This window comes from Aulonocara sp. 'chitande type north' Nkhata Bay, linkage group LG12, assembly GCF_057382095.1.
Source record: "Aulonocara sp. 'chitande type north' Nkhata Bay isolate Kocher_YH1m ecotype deep benthic linkage group LG12, A_spYH_male_GT1.1, whole genome shotgun sequence".
NCBI lineage: Eukaryota > Metazoa > Chordata > Actinopteri > Cichliformes > Cichlidae > Aulonocara > Aulonocara sp. 'chitande type north' Nkhata Bay.
This window is the reverse complement of record NC_141355.1, coordinates 31,650,988-31,670,116: the sequence shown is the minus strand read 5'-3', so window position 1 is coordinate 31,670,116 and position 19,129 is coordinate 31,650,988. Positions and strand designations below refer to the sequence as shown.

Here is a 19,129-nt window from a genome sequence, read left to right as displayed (position 1 = left end):
AATCCAGATTTAAGGCACTTCCACATTATTTTTTTTAAATGTTGTGACCCAGAAGATACTACATTCATGTTTCTGGTTATGTTTTTACAACTTCAGTTTAGTTTTTGAGGCGTCTACCAACCTGGTGTGAAGAGGCTGTGGAGGTCACGGATAACGGCACGAAACGTAGGCCTGAATGTGGGCTCATAGTCCATGCAGCTAGAAATCAGATTAGCCAGTTCAGTCCACTTTGGTGCAGGAAGCTGGTGGTGATCCATGTAAAACAGGGTTTTCTAGGACAGAAAATTGGGGATTAATGCCGGTGTGCAGATGCAGATGGAGTGACTTAAAGCAACTCTTCAATTAGCATGCATTTATATGGAAACAATATATATATATGAATATATGTTTTACATGTTGCCACTCAGCTTTACCTTGGAGTTGTCTAGTGTTGCTAAAGGTTTATCACCACCACTGCAGATTTCCCACAGTGTAGTGCCAAAACTCCACTTGTCAGCAGCCAGACTCAGTTTGGCAGGGTCCTCAATACATTCAGGGGGCACCCAAGGGATCCTCTCAATGAGAACTGATTACAGACAAAAACATTTGACCTTCCACTTTTAGCTCTTCACTTACCAAATGCTTGCAGAACAAGACAGCAAATAACTCATTTTAGCTCTGTTTTTGTAACAAAAAAGTAATAAAGCTCACTGCAGTTACATTAATATATTAACTAGCTATCTACTGCCCCCTGCTGATCTTCGACACAACGGACAAACTCACTTTCTTTGGGCAGGACAGTGATGCTGATACCAGGATCACTTAGTTTGATGAAAGGTGGGTTCCCAGCCCTCCGATCCTCTTCTCTGATCAGGAGAACATTTTTTGCACACACATTCCCATGAACAAGATGTTTTTCTTCCTACAGGAACAGAAAAGAGAAGCTATCACACTTTCTTATTAACAAAACACTTCCTATGTTCTTACATTTATTTTTATAATGTACTTTAGTTTTAAAGTTTCACTTCTTTTTAAAAAAAATGTTTTCAGTACTAAACAGCTGTAAGCAACAAAGAAATCTATATTTATCAATATTTTAGCAATGACATGACCTAAAATGAAGCGGCACATATTTTCATACCAGGAAGTTCATGGCCCAGGCCAGCTGCTGCGCCACTTCAAGCTTCCACAGAAGGTTAATAGAGTTCTTGTTTTTCTTCAAGTAGGTGTCCAGTGAGCCGAATTTCACATACTCCTGAACCATGATGTCTGGAAAGAAGTTTTAAAAAAAAATAAATACAATGACTTAAAGATGTGGGAATTATGGTTTGTACAGTACAGCGATTTATAGATTTATTACAAAAACCAAATTCAGGAACTGAATGTTTCTAACAGAATCTCAGATGGGCTACAGCTCGGTTTTACATTACAATCAGTTTAGATACATGTTTTTAATATATACCCACTGAATAAAGAGTGGCTGTCACTTATCAGTCAGTGTGTCCTCGTCTTAAAGCCTCAATCTTTTTTCCAGTCGTCATCTTAACATAACAAGTAAACAGATCTGGTTTAAAAACTCAGCGACATTGCAGTCATACGGCAGCGGCTTGTTAACATTTTCTAAACGACCATCATTTAGAAAATGACCATCATGCTGTACTCAGAAACAGCTGGCGATTGACACCATAAAGCCACTGGTCAAGTGTTTAATGATGTCATAGCTTATGAAAGCTATGAGGGTAGCTTTCCTTTAGCCCAAAGTCCAACCAGGTCCAAATGTACTCCCCACAAACACTTTCACTTAAAACCTTCACAGTGGACTTCTGGCTGTTAAATAAAAATGTTGACTCTTGAAGATTTACACAACCAACAAAACCTTAGTTTACATTGAAATATTTACTGATTTCTTAGCTCAGCAAAAACGGGTTTTGGCATTAAAAAGTTCTGTATTAGTATTACTAGTACTACTAATCAGTACTTGGTTGTAAGTACTAATTAGTATTAACGTTAAAGTCGAACGACAAGATCATGTGTAAGATGTGGGAATTTTGGCGACTGACCCCGTTGCATATGGATTTCTGGGACTACCTTTCTCAAGGATGTATGAACAGCCAAGTTCAGCCGGTCAAGATTGTGGTAAAGCATGGTGCATAGTTGGCACATTAGGCTTAATGACATGGCTCAAATTGTTTGCCAAATAAATAGGTACTGAGACAACTTACTCTCTTCTCCACAGACACAAACGCCGTAGTTTAGAATAAGGTGTACGTGAGACAACTGGCTCATCATGCTGGCGGCTTCAAAGAACGACTGCAGGACAAGAAAAAAAAAAAAGAAAATATATATTTGTTTGCTGATGGAAAAAATACCCCCAAACAAAACTATATTACGTCAGTGTTTTAGCTAGATTTGTCTAACAAAACCTAAGATAAGCTCCAATATTACTCCAAGAATACCTCCTACTCTAAGGCTGTGCAATGAATAATCAAATTAAATTTAGGGCTTCCAATGATTATGAAACCAGGATGATTGAGATAAAATTCATTTTTGCGGATCCTGTTATGCAATGGTGATCTTGTTTTATCTTGTTTTTTTGTCTTTCCTTTACAATGATGCGCTTCTGCCCCTTTCTAAAAAAAAAAAAAACCAACCCCAAAACCAGAAAAAAAAAAAAAAAAAGTGACTCAAGGCAACAAAATAAAAAAATTAAAAATAGATACCCTCTCCAGCAAACAGTCACAAAAATAGAGCCAAATGATGCTTTTATAAAGCAGGAAAAGCTTATGAAAAGAAGTCACATGGCTCCTGTTTGAAATTTCCACCGTTAAAGAGTTCCTTAAAATATGCCAGTAAAGGGACTCAAGAGCGGTGGTGTAAAGTTCCAGTGTTTAGGCTGATGATCTAAAGCACACCACAAAATGAATTCAACTAACTACCAGTACTAGTCAAAGCCTTTGTTATGCCCCCCGACGTAAATATAATAGAAAATCTGGGCAATCACACAAATTTACAAAAATCAACGCCTCTGTAAGCAAAACATGCACAAAAGCCACAGACCTCAGAGAAGTTCCTGTGGGCCTGGTCCAGCACTTTCATGACTACTTCCGTTTGGTGCTCTCCATAGTCTCTCAGCTCCTTTCGAACCCCTTTAAAGATCTTCGTAAAAGTCCCTTGACCGAGACTCTCCATCTAAGAGAAAGATCATCATTGTATAAAAACTCATAACACCAGCACATTTAACTTATTGGTGAAAATATGGAGGGTATCCTATAAAGGTATAGCAATTCAATACTATAACATAATAATGCTGAACATTAGAAACATTCATGTAAAGAATGACTGGATAAATGAGGGCATACAGACATATTAAACGCTCTGAACATGTAAACTAAGCTTACAAATTCCAGATCTTCTTTCCTGATCTTGTGAAACACCATTTGACTGATGTTGTGTCGATGTAGTGATGGGGACAGTGGCACTTCTGAACCTTTGTTGCTCCTGCACACGAGGAGGCACGACTTTTCTGTTATTGGAAAGAAAAGAAAACATACTTTCAAGTTTTACTCGTTGGCACAGCCTCTACCTTAACCAAATCTCACAGTTTCTCCATTAATATTGAAAATTCCCCCTTCCTTCCACGCAGGTAAAGAGTTTGGGTGTTATACTTGACAGTACTCTCTCATTTCAGTCTCACATTAATTACATAACCCGGTCTGCATACTTTCACTTACGTTTTAGGTGTATTCATAACCTTGCCCCTCCTTATCTCTATGATCTGCTTCATATTACCAGTTTCCCGCTCTCTCAGATCTTCATCTGCCACTCAATTTGTTGTTCCTTCTGCTCGGCTTATCATTATGGGGCACAGAGCTTTCAGTCGCTCTGCTCCTCGGCTGTGGAACTCACCTCCTTCAGCCTTAAGAAATATAGATTCCCTTCCCTTATTCAAGTCACAACTCAAAACCTACTTGTTTAAACTGGTTTACTCGCTTTAATACAGATTTTACTTGCTGTCAAATCGTGTTTGGTTTTTTTGTTGTTGTTTTTTTTAAATTTTGTTTGTGGTTGTATTTTGCTTTTTTTTGTATTTTAATTCATTAGAATCTATTTTAATCTACTGTTTTATTGACGTCTTTTTCTCTTTGTAAGGTGACCTTGGGTTTTAGAAAGGCACCCTCAAATAAAATGTATTATTATTAAGAAACTATTTACTAAGTATCCTGCAATAAAATGTAACAATCCAACTGAGAGAGAAGCACGGGAACTGATGACAAAGACTCGAGAAGTTCCATGCTGTGTTTCTTCATCAGTTTCTGGGAAAAAGACTTGTGGTAGAATTATGAAAGCAGACAAAGACCGAGGCACCTTTGAGTCATCCTGCCTGGTAGTTTGTGTTTCGTGCATTTTTCTTCTGTAGTATAAGATTGCTAGAAAATCAAATTTAGTACTTTTGTGACCTTTACAGAATAAAGAACACACAAAACCTCATTTACAGCTTTTCAAAATGCATGAAAAATGTGACATGGACATTTCATTTGGTACTCCACAAAAACATACAACAGAATAGTTTACATGGGGAAGTTGTTTTCAACTGTTCTACATTAAATATAAAGTTTAGGGTTTTTGCACACAACTAATGACAAATACAGAAGCAAAAGCTAAGACTATGAAATCAAGATTTACAGCCTAGACACCAGCAACCTCGTGGAAACTTGTAGTCACTAGGGACAAAAAAAAGTGTCCTCCCCAACCAGTTTACAAGCGGTGAAGTCAGTCAGAAAGTGGGTGCTGCATCAAAAACCTCATTTTGCTTGCTTTGGTGCCAGCAGATTCCCATGATCACCTCTAGTTTGTGTGGACTGTGATATCTCTGCAAACACTTGCCATTTAAACTCCGAACAGTACTAAAAACACAAGCAGTGCAACATAAACTGGAAATGAAAAACAGTCACCTTTGATAGTTAATGTTGTACCTGTGCTGCAACGAGCACACCTCAAACAGTGCAACTTTTACTTTTTACCGAATACACAATATAGTGTACGCTACTGACGTGTAACACAGACGAGCCAAAGATTGTTTTCTTTACATACTTTTTTTTTTTTATGTATACATTTTAAGTATACATAAATGTATATACATACTTAAAATGAGTATAACACTTGAATGTTTCTTTTGAATCCTTTGTCTTAACTTGTAACAAGCCAATATAATGTCTTGATTCATGCTCAACCGGCCAGCTAAATAAATCCCAGAACGTTGATTCTGTTCATCTGAAAGTTGCATTTTAAGTGGGAGAAACACTCCACCAAGTCACAAAATAGAATCTACTAATCACAAACTATGCAGTTTCACACACACTACCAAGGCTAGTTGTGTACTGAATTGAAAAAACAAAACAAATGTCATCAATGATCACAGGCACCAGCCTGACCATCCCTGCCCAATACATTTGTTAAATTTATTTAAATTTCCATTGGTTAGAAAGAACTAATGTGTTAACTTATAAACGAATGCGAAGAGATAGAGTCATTATCCTTTCAGGATACAGTACATTTTCCATTCATCACAATTTGTGGAGTTTACAGACTCCACAAAATCCTTCTGATGCAATATCTACCATCTGTGCTCTGCTAACATGCACCTAAATTGGACAAATCCAGATTCTGTTAGTTTTACCTTTGGATTTAGGAGGGCAGCACTTGCTGAATTGGAAAATGATGCTGTCTGAGCGCACTGTTTCCTTCTGGTAGCAGCTGAGCAGTTCTTGCAGACTGCTGAAGTTTCTTTTGGTTCCACTGAGGTTGAACTCTCCACTTGCAGACCTGGTGATCTGGCAGTGCTTGTGTTCTATAGCATCATACACCTGGCAAACGCAAAGAGGACACCAAATTAACCATTTCAATGATGAATTTAATGTAAACCTAGAATCCTTTAATCATGAAAGACATCACAATAATACAATACAATACCAGAAAGAATTAGTAGGTATTAATAAACACATACTGGTGCATTTCAACAACAAATGTGATAACATGACAAAAGTTAATCTAAAAGATAAATATAGAATGTATGAAAGTTACTTACCTAGAAACTAAAAATCTAGCCAGCCAATTTGCCAGACCAAACCCACTCATGGACTCTTATGTCACATTTGGGCAATACACACAAACAAACAAACAAAAAAAATGAAATGAAAGACCACAACTGAGTGTCACCTACCTCAACGGGGAAAGTCAAAAAGTATTTGTTGAAATCTTTCGGGCTACATCTCAAAATGTACAGTCCCCGTTTGTTTCCAGACTTCTGAAGCCAATTAACTGCAAACTCCATTCTACAAGAAAAACAACAAAATAAAATTGATGGAGGAAAATGCAGTATTACCAGTTAGAAAGCCTTTATTGACATCATATTTGGGATTCAATACAAGTGGGATATATAAACTCCAACTGCCAAAGGAATCTGTCTACATTTTGGCCACATTACTAAACATTAAATAGGAACACAATAGTATAAACATTTTAAATACCCATATTTATTTATGAGTGTAAAACACCTAAGTGTTTGTTTTAGTTTAGTCTAACCTAAAACAAACACACTTCCAATAAAAGCACAATGCAGGCTCAAATTGCAGAAATAATCATATTTAAACATCTAGGAATTATCTCACACTCTCTTTCACACACACGCAAATATATTATTACCATTTGCTGTTAAACTGACAATTTAGCATCAGCCAAAAACCTGCGATGACAGAAAATTAAAAAAAAAAAAAAAGATGACAAAAATATCAATATTCATGAAATTATCCATCCATCTGTTATAGTCTCACACACACACACACACACACACACACACACACACACACACACACACACACACACACACTTGTCTCTGTCTTTCTCATTAACAGCATAATGTAAATCTAGACTGGGAAACAGCTTTGCTAATGTGCAAGTGTTAAACTTACACATGCTCAGTGTTGCATATGCTCTGAGTTTAATGACCGACTCTGAAACATTGTAGACTGGTGAAAGTGGTAATGTTTAAAGATTATACATGTAAAGAATTAACTGAGAAAACACTTGTTGAGCTGAAAGGAGAGGAGCGGTTTTTGTAGAAACAAAGAATAATATATAGGTTTGCCTTTTTGTTTTAGAGACTGGCTGTTCTGTCAGTCTGATTTAAAAAGTAAACTGACAAGGACAGTTCCCCATAAGATGATATTAAGTGGTTTTACTTCTTTGATCACCCATATCTACAAAATACAGTACTGTGCAAAAATCTTGCAGCCACCCCTTATTTCTGAATATTGTGTTTCTAAGGAGCCAGACTTTCTTGTAGATTTTGAAAATGGTCTCCAAGATTCTGAAAGTGTTTCAAAGATTTCTTTGAACATTGGCTGCTTTTTCACTCATTGACAGTGTTGTCTTTGTATCTAACAATTTCAGAGGAATGTTTTTTTTGTTTGTTAGGCCACTTAACACTGACCAATGAATCACTCAAACATAAAGGCCAGTAACACAAGGGGTAAACCACTATTCTGCTCACACATAGAGGACAACTCAGAAAATAACCACTTTTTAATTGAATCATTAGGCACTTTCTTTCGAGCAGCCTGTGGTGTGAAGTGTATCATTAAAACTTTTGAAGAACTTCAAAACCTTGCTTTAAAGAATTTTGAGGTCTTACAGCCTTGACTTAAACATAAATAAATAATCTTATTAAATACACACACACAGTCCCCACTGCTGCATAGGCCTAAAAGTCCTCAGTGAGATCATTAACATTAACTCACTCAGGCTATAGTCTACGAAATGGTTTAAACGTCAGCCACCTCCTCTGCATGGATGACATCAAGCTGTATGTCAAGAGCAAACAAGACATCAATTCATTGATCAACACCACTAGGATCTACAGCAACATTTGAATGCCATTCAGGCTGAAGAAGTGTAGTCGCATCAATCGCCAAATATGTGCAAAGGTTTAAAGCAAGTCTTGAGGATGAACGGGAAGAACAAGATCTAGGCAATCAATACCTACGCCCAGCTGGTGATCAGATACCCTGCTTGGATAATAAGCTGGGCAAAGTAGAAGATGGAAGCCACTGACATCAAGACAAGAAAGCTTGTTACTATTCATGAAGGTTTCCTGCATGGAGGGAAGGTGGGCGAGGAACAGTGAGTGTCAGAACCACGATCAAGCATGAAATAGCAAACATCCATGAGTTCATCTGGAAGATGGCTACAACTACTCACATGCTTAGTGAATACCTCAGGCAGCAGAAACCCAAGCAAGAACAGAAAACATCATGGAAGGAGAGAACCCTACACAGCATGTATCACCGCCAGATGGAAGTGGAAGCTGATATCTACTAATGGATGGACAAAGCTGACTGAAAGACTACATAAAGGCACTAATCGTGGCAGCACAGCAATTAGACCTGATCACAAGATCCATAGTCTGCTGCACCAAGTTGCAAGATGCTAGCAGGCAGGGCATATACGGAACGCCATAACCAAGTGGCTGGCATAGTATACAGGAAAATCAGAGTATGGCCTGGAAGTCCCAACGTCAAAATAGGGTGGTTGAGAATAACCGAACTAAGATCCTGTGGGAATTCCAGATAGAGACAGACAAACTGGTGATGACTAACCAACTGGACAAGCAGAGGAACAAGGCCATTAGGGCTGGGCGATATGACCCAAAATTCATATCTCGATATTTTTTAGCTGGATGGCGATATAAGATATATATCTCGATTTTTTTTTTAAAGCCATAAGTTAAGAACAAAAAGAGAGTTCTTAGTCACACTGTGTCCCAGATGTCACACGGGCACTTTTATTTACATACAGCGTAGATGTACATGAAGAAATTACTCAAAAATAAATTATCAGCATTTATTAAATAATCATGGTCCATAAATAAAAAGAAAATGTTGTTTTTGTGCATAACAAAAAGCTCACAATTGTGCAGTCAAAATGTAAACTAATAGACGCTGAGCATAATAACAAAGAGACAGATTTCACAGCTGCACCACGTCTCTGAACAGGTGCCATTTGTGGTCCTTATACACACACAGTACGTATCACTCCGCGAGGCTCCTCCCCGGTAGCCGTAATCCTCCGACATCAAGCCGTGCAGCTCCGTAGCTTAGCAAAGTCATATTAAAACATTTTTTGACAGATTGCTGAGCGCTGTGTACCACATAAAATTGGTTCGCGGTCAGTAAGCACAACCAGAATTCATACATAAGGCGCACTGTCGAGTTTTGAGAAAATGAAAGGATTTTAGGCCGTGCAGCCCCTCCGGGCTGCATGTCGTTAGCGCGGTTAGCTCGCTAACACGTTGACGCCGTCCAGCTCTACTAAAGCTCCAAAGCCTCTAGTAGAGGACCCAAGCTTGAAGGATAAAGACTGCCCACAAGGCAAGTGGGAAATTTTATTCACCTATATAAATGAATAAAACATCAAATACATCGTGTTTTACATCATTCAAGCTGGATTTTTTTAAGGGGGAAGTTCTTACACATGTCGATGTTACAATATAATATTTTACATACGTGATTGGACCGTGGCAATGAGAAGATATGGCCTCAACCAGCCTAGGGGGAGCCACTTCTTTACAAAGGTAATGATGTGCATCTGTGGTCAGTCGATAGTAGCCATCAACGAGGGACACAAAAGAGAGGGCTTCAAGCAGGCTGGGGAATTCCAGTTCCTAAAATATCAAGAAAAATGTAACAGACCACATCGTTGATTTGTGTCACACAAACCAACAAAGAAATGTGAATTTATCGGTATATTAAAAGGCATGAGTAGACACTTAGGTGATGGCTGTGGTGAGAGTCTACAAAGAAATAGATTTATAAGATGAAATTACCAGATTCTTGCCATCTTGCTTGTTAATGGTAACCACCCGACTCTCTGCAGTGCCGTCTTTGTTGGCCTGTTTGATGCTGATGTTGGTGACATCAGGGAAATCACACAAGGTCTGTAGTTCCTGGCAAAACAGTGTAACATAGGAACTTAAAAGAAACAATTACTACAATAACAATTCAATGCTGCATTAAGGCCCTTTTACAAAGAAAGCAGCATGTGCTGCACTGACTGATACCTAGGTGGAGTTGATAGTTTAAATCTGTTTTCTCAGAATCTAAACACTTGTTTGTTACCTCAAGGACTATCAAAAAAGATGTTCCAGTGAAACGTCAGTTTCTTTATCTTCCAAAATATACACTAACACAGTAGTACTCATTGTACCAACCTGTTCCGAGTCCTTACTCAACTCCCGACACCACTGTATGCCAGTATCTGCTGCCACCAGGATGATGCGCTGGACGCCTGCTGGCTCCTTGACCTGGAAGGTCTCTGTATAGAAGGACTTCTCCAGAGACTCCATGCTGATGAGGTACTTAAGCTTAAGGTCACGAACTGTAGTCCGACACTGGCTAAACTGCTGGATAAAGCGCTTGAAGCGGAAGCGGATGCGTTTACGTGTCAAGAAGTTGCAGTCCTGGATCTGAGCTCGCATGTCCTTTGGCAAGAAGGACTTGTAGCTAAAAGAGATTCAGTAAATTCTCATGTCAGCGTGATATGCCAAGTATCATGAATCCTTTAAATGTCTCACAAAAAAAAGCTCTGCACTTCCACATATTTTGTACAAAATTATAAAATAAAAGATAGCAACACAAATTTAAAGAGTTGTTCTTTGATGTTTCAAGTTCAAATACACTAAATGGACAAAGGTTTTGGCCAACACCACATAATATTATGACCACAAAATGTTCACTTGATCAAGCATCTAGCCATTCAGTCTGCCTTTACAAACATTTGTAATCAAATAGATGGTTCTAAAGAGTTCGCTGATTTCCCATTTGGTACTTTACTAGGATGTCACCATCGCAATAAGTTTGTTCTTAAACATTCCATAATCAACCTTATGTAAAATTATTGCAAAGTGGAAGCATTCAGAAATCATGACAACTCAGTCACAATGTGGCAGACAGCATAAAGCTATAGAGTGAGGTCAGTGAGTGTTGAGGTGCTGTAAAAGTCACAGATTCTCTGCTGACTCCATAAATGCAGAGCTCCAAACCTCAGCAAAAACTCTGCGCCAGGAGCTTCATGGTATGGACTTTCATGGTATGGACTTTCATGGTATGGACTTTCATAGCTGAGTAGCTCCTGTATGTCTAACCTCCTAAGACCCGAAGTCTTCCATGACATGCATTTTTAATTTCTGTTTGATATTTGGGCATATTGGGGCCCGATGAATGTAAAAACAAAGAATTACCAGTTGTTGGTTTTTTTTTTTTTACCTTATTTTTGTTTTTAAGAAAAATAAGAGCCACATATGAGGATATTCGTTTAAAATTTCGATAGAACAGTAGCAGTATAATTTCCTCGTAAGTGGATATCAGGCCCCTGTAGAGCAAAATTGAGTATTTTGGTCTAAATAACCCAAAATGTGTGGTCCACATATGTGAACACCAGGTCCTAGGAGGTTAAGTCTATAGGTGCCTCAGTAATTATGTTCACCTGGTGCAAATTTGCCAAATTCCTTTCACAGCTGTTTTTGTTAAGGCAAGTCAGCATTATTGATGCACAACATGAGTGAAATCAATTAGTAGCAGTGAAACAGATAAAACCCATAAAAGCAACTCTAAGTACCTTATAGAGTGATATATATCAAGAGGCGACAGCTGCTTTTCTTTGGCTGATCTTGTCATGTCAAGTACAGCCAAACCAAGGCACTCTTCTTGTGTCTCATGGGAGTTGGAAAACTTCACCAAGCCATTCAGATAGTCATTCCTCCACTGCGATGAGAGAAAAATACCAATCATTGTTAGTTGTATCTGCTAACGTTCAGGTGAGTGTACTGCTGTCTGTCCATATTTTCAAGTCTACCGTAACTCAACTTAAGTAATTTCTGTATACCAAGTGTAGGGCTGTTCGATAGAACAATATAAAAACAGTCTATCGTTTCATTTTACGCTATCGTTTGTTTCGTGGTGTCGCAAAATAAACTGCTTACGGCAATATTTGTTTCATCGTTTTGGCACTTGGTCACTGTAGTGGCTATATTAATTTCTTAAAGTTCTCTCTCTCTCTTATATTTAATATAACCACACTATGGACAGACAAGCGCCTGTTTTCTTAACGACGGTATAACCATCGCGTGTCTGCTTGTTTATTTTCTACATAAACCTTTCACAATAAAGCTCAAGATCCTGTTGAGACTTTTCAAAATAAACTGAATCACGTGAAAGAGTATGCAGATTATTTACAGATGAAAAGCAAAAAAGAGCCGTCAGGTGCTAAAAAAAATAAAGCTTAGCCTCAATCGTTAGAACAGGCTTTTCCCCGCAGCACACGTGTAATAAATACTCACAAAGAAAACGGCGGCCGTTACAACTTATGTCTAAAAATGTATCGTTTCATGCATGTTAAAAACACTCGACTCCAGGTACACGACGCCCAGCTGGAAACAATTCATGCAAGTCGAGCTGCCCGAGATTCACAGAATTTACAGAAAATGTTACATTTTTGTGATTTATATCGTTATCGGACGCTAGATGTCTTATATCGGGATATGAGATTTTGGTCATATCGCACAGCTCTAAGCAAGTGTGACAGTTTTTAATTAAACCAACAATCTCAGGATATGCTCCTATTAAAGCACACAAAAGACTGATATTTAAAATGGGTATGGACCATACAATCACAACCAGGCTTACAAACAATTGCCTCATTTTTTGTAAGCTCAGTTATGGTGTTAATCCAAAGCAGGCAATGCTATCCGTGTTCAGTAATGTGCAACAATAAATTTAAAATTAATTCAAATTTATATTTTTATTGATCACAGCCTCATGTCAAGGTTCTTCCTCCCATTCTCTTTGCCTTGTTTTTTTTTTTTTTTCCCTATGTACAAATATTTCTCTGTCACCTTCTGACCCTAACAGTTTAGAGAAAAGTTAGGTACAACATAGGTTGCTTGCAGTGACTGGATCAAACACTGATTATGCAGGGTGGCTCTTTACCACAACTGACCAATGAATGAGCTTCCCGTGAGGCCCTCTGGCGTCATATTTGCAGCTCTTGTTTTGACTGTAATAAGAAGCCAGTGTGAACACTAAACAAGAGCAAAACTACAAGATAACGTTCAACCCTTTTTTTTAACATATGGCATTGGGCACCAATTACAAGCTATTGTTATTGTGTCTTCAATAAAACAGTTTTTTGTTATTACACCCAACACTGAAAAAAGGGTTTATTAAAATGACAGCAAATTCTAAAATTCAACAATGCCCCCTCATTTTGGTCTTGCCCTTTTACAAATTATCAACTTTCTTGTCAGAAGCACAGACTGTAAGCTGACTAGACCACAAAGAGTTTAACATATCCTATAAATGAACGCAAGCATACAGAATAGCTTTAACGGCTGCAAACACACTAACATATTTAAATGACCTCTTGGGTGGTACTTCATCTCTCCCTCTTAGGGTTTTGCCGGGCCACCACGACAGACTTCCATCGCCATAATTCCACATAATCCTAAATTCATGCAGAGTTCAACTTCAGCCACATTGTAGGCTTAAACTATAACCATTCACCTACCCTGGAAATATTTCTATTACATTGTGGTCACTATACATTACATTTTTTTTAATTGTTTTAACTGGCTGTACAGTTTCGAGGACTCTTCTGATAAAGTTTACTGCACTTGTCACTTTCTTTCTTAAATAGATATTTTTCATTTGTTTAATGTTAAAAAAAATGAACTGTATATAACACAATTTCATTCTAAACAAAGCAAAACAAATGCAAGTACCCAATGCAGAGTAATATTTAAATATTTAAATAAACCTGTGAATTTCCAGCAAAAACATACAGTAGCAGGTACTGGTTTTGTTATTGATCCTTACTGGTACCCTAACTGTACCTTTCAATAACAGGATTTTTCTTTGTATTACTGACTTAATTAATAGGCCTTAAATGCCAGTTACATTTCTGGACAGTGACAGAAGAGAAATATCTGTGAAATGCAAGTAAGGAACTTGCTTTCACGTTAGGTTTCATAGATGCAGAGGGGTAAATTGCTGTATACAAATGCTAACACTACAGTCACATCTCTCTCTTTCGTGTGAGGGAGATAATGAGATACACTGAAGTTGCCAGATCAGAGAGAATAGAATAAAATACACCAGTATCTTAGTTTCTTATTCATATCTTTATATGTATCCCTGAGTAATGAGGAAAAAAAAAATCATTTAAACATGTGACCTAACTCATAATCTACCAAAGTCATAGCTCTGCACTTCAAGGATAAAAGCTGCTATTTTTTAACACGTTGTCTACATTACTGGTAATAAATGCTGCTCTTGAATATTTTTGTTAAATTAACCTACATATAAACAATCAACTTCTAACCTATTTGGGGTTTAGGTGAGAGCATTTACCTGAAAGAAGAGGTACGACATTACAAAGTCATCAATGACGGGGCTTTCTGAACCTTTTGTGACTCCGTATCGATAAGCCCTGGATGCCCCACCACTATACCAACCAGGGAAGTAGTACCTGTGAAAACAGGTTAGAAAGAAAATGCAGAGAGTCATTAAGACGTTTTCATTTTAAATCTCAAAAAGACACAAGAGAAATTGCAGAGGCAAAATAAGATATGCTACCGTATTCTGAAAAACACATCTTCAGATGCAGTCTCATCAAGCTGGAAGATGTGGTTGGGTGAAAACCACAAGTGATCCTGCTCTCGGAAAAGACCAAAAAGGCTGCAATAAAGTGGTGATATACCTACAGTGACGAAAGAATGAGAGGGCACATTATGTTCTGTAAACTTGGATTATATTCAATTAGGTAACTAACAACAAATGAATGCTTTATTTAGAGGGAGCTCTGAGGACTATGCCTCAGGATACATAGAGTAAAAAGTGAAAAAGGTCAATAAGATTGTCTAAAATGTCATTTGTGTTTGTTTTATCATCAGATGCACAATGCACAGGTGAGTGTAGTCCCACTCTGCAAAGCCATACTGTTGATGAATTTTACCTCTTAAAAAGAAAAAGAACACAGTACAAAGCTAAGCAACTTTATTTTTTCTTATCATTAAAGACAATAAAGGCAAAGTTTAAACACAGCATGGAGATGAGCGAACAAACTACCAATTTTTCTGTTATTAGGTTTTACTGTGGCCTCTTGATAACCTTATCTTGGGATCTATGCTCCAAGTTACAGAAAAAAAAACATGAATGGGAGTTCTTTATGGAGACTTGCACAGCGTGAGTACTCACTGCATGCCTTTGCCGCATCTATGCACAGCTCTTCAGCTACATAGTCCCCAGGTGGGTAGCTTAGAAAGCTGCCGTCGGCCACTCCCTGGTTGGTGTGATATAAATGAAGCCTTAGAACAACAGCAGCTGGTCTTGTGTCTGCAGATTCCCGATGGGCAGTCCCATTTTGGTGCGCCACTGGACATGTGTCTGTCACAGTGTCCATGGCTGGCAGGGAGGCCATCAACAGCATACAACCTTCAGTAATAATAATAGTAGTAAAGTTAATTAGTATAGAACCCATCAAAACCAGCATTACAAAATGTTTCCCAGAAACATAAAAAAAAGATATTTTATTTATATATATATATATATATATATATATATATAAAAGATGCATATAAAAACCATTTAACCATAAATTAAAACTGACAAAGCAAACAAAAGTGTACGTAAAAGAATGACTAGGATAGTGTGATTCCATTGTAATAAATAACTTAAAATTGACATAAAAATCTAAACATTAAAAGAATAAAATGAAAAAAAAAATGTCTGTTAACATTTGACAGAAAATAAGGTTATTGAGGATAGTTGGATCAGTGGATTTTACTGGGAGAAAGAGCTGTCTGTCATCAGCATGGTAGCAAAACTAAATGCTATTTGACTAATGTGACCTACAGGTAGCACAACAAAAAAACAAACCCAGTACAGACCTCTGAGGGACTTCATATTTAAGAAAGGAGAACTACCAGTGAAACCAATGTTGTTGTTGTTGTTTTTAAATTGGTCAGATATGACGTAAACCAACAACTGAGCTTTCCCAGACATACCAACCCAGTGGCACAGGAAAATTTTATAGTCTACTGTAACAAATGATGCACACAAGTAGCACAAAAGGAGAACACTGACCAGAATCAGCAGTTTTTAAAATATTACTTGATAATCTAATAAAGACAGTAATTCGACATCTGTGACGCTGACTAAAACCTGAAAATTTTCAAAGATATTCTGAAATAATGTTTCACAGTGACTGGCATAAACTATGATAAAATGTTATGGCTGATGTAGGGGACATCATTAAAAGAATCAGGAGATACTATTTTTGGATTTTACGTCATTAATTTTATCACTAAACAACGTTTTTCACTAAACATGGTAATCTTACTAAAACTTGGCTTAAAAAGACAGTCACACAAAGGAGGTCAAAGTCAGGAATCGGGAGGAATACCAATGGTGGCTGGAAGCACTGATGAAAATTTTTGTCCTGTTTTCTCATTAAACGAGCATAAGCATACTGACACGACCTCTTTTGGCTCTTCGCTTGGAAAAAAGATATCAGACAGAATCAGAATCAGTTTAATGTGACATGTCAGCATACAGAATGATACAGAGTTCTTCTTTTTCGTCTCCTTTTTTTAAAGCACTCTGTGATAAATTCAATATTCTGATTATGGTACATGGAATGAACTTTTACATAAACTGTTATCAAACGTGTTGCATAAAGCTGAAGTACAGGGGAACCATTGTCAGGGCAGAAAGATTATAAAAGCTGTATATCTAATTCAACCAATGGCTGCCTTTACACGTAGAAGTCATTTTTTTGTCAATTACTTACACTTAAAATAGTAAAGACTGTAGATATTAAAGCTCTAAAATGAGTACAATTTGCACTTTGCCACAACAAAGCAGCATAAGGAAATCGTCTTTCAAACAGCTGCTAATCCGCAAACCCCTACTGCTCTTGCCCTAATCAAATTGAGAGCTGAATTATGAGTGTTATGGTACTTCTTACAAAATTAAAACCTACTATAAATAGCTTATGATTGTGGGTTAAATAGGATGTATAAATAGGCCATTATCACAGTCCTGTGCTTATTTTATTGGACAACGAAAACACTAAACATCTTCAATTTAAAATAAAATTTGTTAATAAACTTCTAACAGCAAAGAAATGACAGAAATTAGCTCTGCTCAAGTGACTAGTGCTATAACAAAATAAGTGGAACTATGCTGGAGTATAAATAACTCCCTTTCCTTTGTCGTCACTTTTTGACATCACTGAATCAAAGCGGATGCAATTAAACTGAACAACAGGGAAAAAAAACAGCAGGAGTAACTTTTAAGTTCAGGTTCATATTGCTTAAATTGTGGACACTACCTTATACACAAATTCTGTTTAACTTTTTCTTGTGGAAGAATTTATAGATTCTTATTTGTTTTGACATTGATTCTGTAATTTTCATTATTGTTGACACTAAAAAATTTTTGCTTAAGAGCAACTGGAAAACAAGGCTGACTACAGTTAGACCTACCTACTAACGATTTATTTCAGAAAACATCAAGAAAGAAAAAAAAAAGCAATACATGCTTGTTAAAGTTTCATTTACAGAAACTGCAACAGCTAACCGAAAACAAAAGCTCAAATTAAAAGGAACTAGAAAAAGTGAAAGCGCAGCATTTTTCTAGATAAATTATTTTTTTCCCCACTTACATGATTAATTTAAAATTACACTGGTTTGTAAGCAAAAGAAAAATACTTTGAATGCAGTTTGATACTTCCCAGAGAGAAAGAGGAAACCCATGACATTAGCTTTAATAAATTCTGACGTGCAAATACACTGAGCAAAAGGGGGTTTGGCTACATATACCATCTCCTATAATTTAAGACAAGGTTCTGCAATAATTGTTTCCTCAAGACTCCTAAATTTCTCTAACTTTTATTAGGATTACATGATACTACAGAATTTCTGGACGCGTAGTACATTAACCCAAATGTGACAGGTAGCAAAGTCACAAATCGATAGTGCGACTGGGCATATCCAGTGATATTTTATAAACTTGGCTTCAGAACAAAGTCACCAAGGCCATGATCTTGCGTGCTACCGTTAGCTATAGCTTCATTAGTTTAATTAAGCTGGCGCTAACAGCCAAGACACGCACCCATATTAGCTTAGATATCATGCAAATAAAGTATATAAATGCATTTAGCAACTCCAGTATTTAAAAGTGAACCGTACAACCATGTCAATGAACAATTTACGAGTGTAAACACTTACTTTGGTTGAGGGGCCAGACGTGCAGCTAGGTAGCTTTCTCCTAGTTACCTAGGCCAGCAGTGCAGCCAGGATGGGAAAGCTACTGCCAGACACTTCTGCTTCGGTTTTTGTAAGACCGGTTCTTGATAGCTGTCCGAATAAATAATAATTCATTTATGGCCTAAAGCCACTTGGAAATATTGTTTTTTCCATGTCGCACTCGGCTGGCTAACTCGCCACACAAGCTAGGCTACCTCTGGTCAGCCCAGCGCTACTCATATCACTCCGGAGGAACTTCAGTTGTTATCTTCACAATCTTCTAACTTCAGCCAGTGTTAACTCAAACAACGTCGCGCGTGCGTACGACTTGCACGACAGCACGAAATTCATTTAAAGACCGTCATCTCTTTGTACGAGAACATTTGACGAGGGCTACATTATTGACATTAACTAGTGAACGACTAGCTACTTTCCCAGCCGTAGCTACAGCGAAACCAAAGCTCAGGCGAGTCAACAAACCAGCCTTTTCCATCATACCAATGCTGCATTTAGGGACTGTCGGAAACGAATTACCACTTGTATGTGGTTATTCATAATTCAAAATGTCACACGTAACAACATACACGAGAACCATCAGCGTAACATTCGAAACTCATTAAGCAGTGGCTTGAAAATTAAAATGTACAACTATGCTTAACATTAACTTATTTACCATACTTACTAAACATCTGCACGACAAGAAAGCAGGAGATGAGTAATGTAACAGGAGTACTGTGAAGATTGGTGTACAGCAAAGAGAGAGAGGTGGCAATGGAAAAGGCTTGTTGTCAG

General features: G+C 37.5%; 1 protein-coding gene across 1 annotated transcript in view; it reads right to left on the bottom strand.

The window, feature by feature from the left end:
* jak2b (Janus kinase 2b) overlaps positions 1-19,129 on the bottom strand; it is a 26,708-nt gene extending 7,579 nt beyond the window's left edge. Inside the window, exons 1-17 of the mRNA XM_086315085.1 lie at positions 19,020-19,129; positions 15,285-15,521; positions 14,664-14,787; positions 14,439-14,556; positions 11,650-11,795; positions 10,244-10,535; positions 9,860-9,979; positions 9,540-9,697; positions 6,200-6,311; positions 5,657-5,843; positions 3,378-3,502; positions 3,037-3,168; positions 2,202-2,289; positions 1,121-1,248; positions 763-901; positions 414-565; positions 122-272 (exon numbers count right to left, since the gene is read on the bottom strand). Of these exons, the coding sequence (XP_086171211.1) occupies positions 122-272; positions 414-565; positions 763-901; positions 1,121-1,248; positions 2,202-2,289; positions 3,037-3,168; positions 3,378-3,502; positions 5,657-5,843; positions 6,200-6,311; positions 9,540-9,697; positions 9,860-9,979; positions 10,244-10,535; positions 11,650-11,795; positions 14,439-14,556; positions 14,664-14,787; positions 15,285-15,521; positions 19,020-19,026 (2,416 nt within the window). The 5' untranslated portion in view covers positions 19,027-19,129. The remainder of the gene's footprint in view (positions 1-121; positions 273-413; positions 566-762; positions 902-1,120; positions 1,249-2,201; positions 2,290-3,036; positions 3,169-3,377; positions 3,503-5,656; positions 5,844-6,199; positions 6,312-9,539; positions 9,698-9,859; positions 9,980-10,243; positions 10,536-11,649; positions 11,796-14,438; positions 14,557-14,663; positions 14,788-15,284; positions 15,522-19,019) is intronic.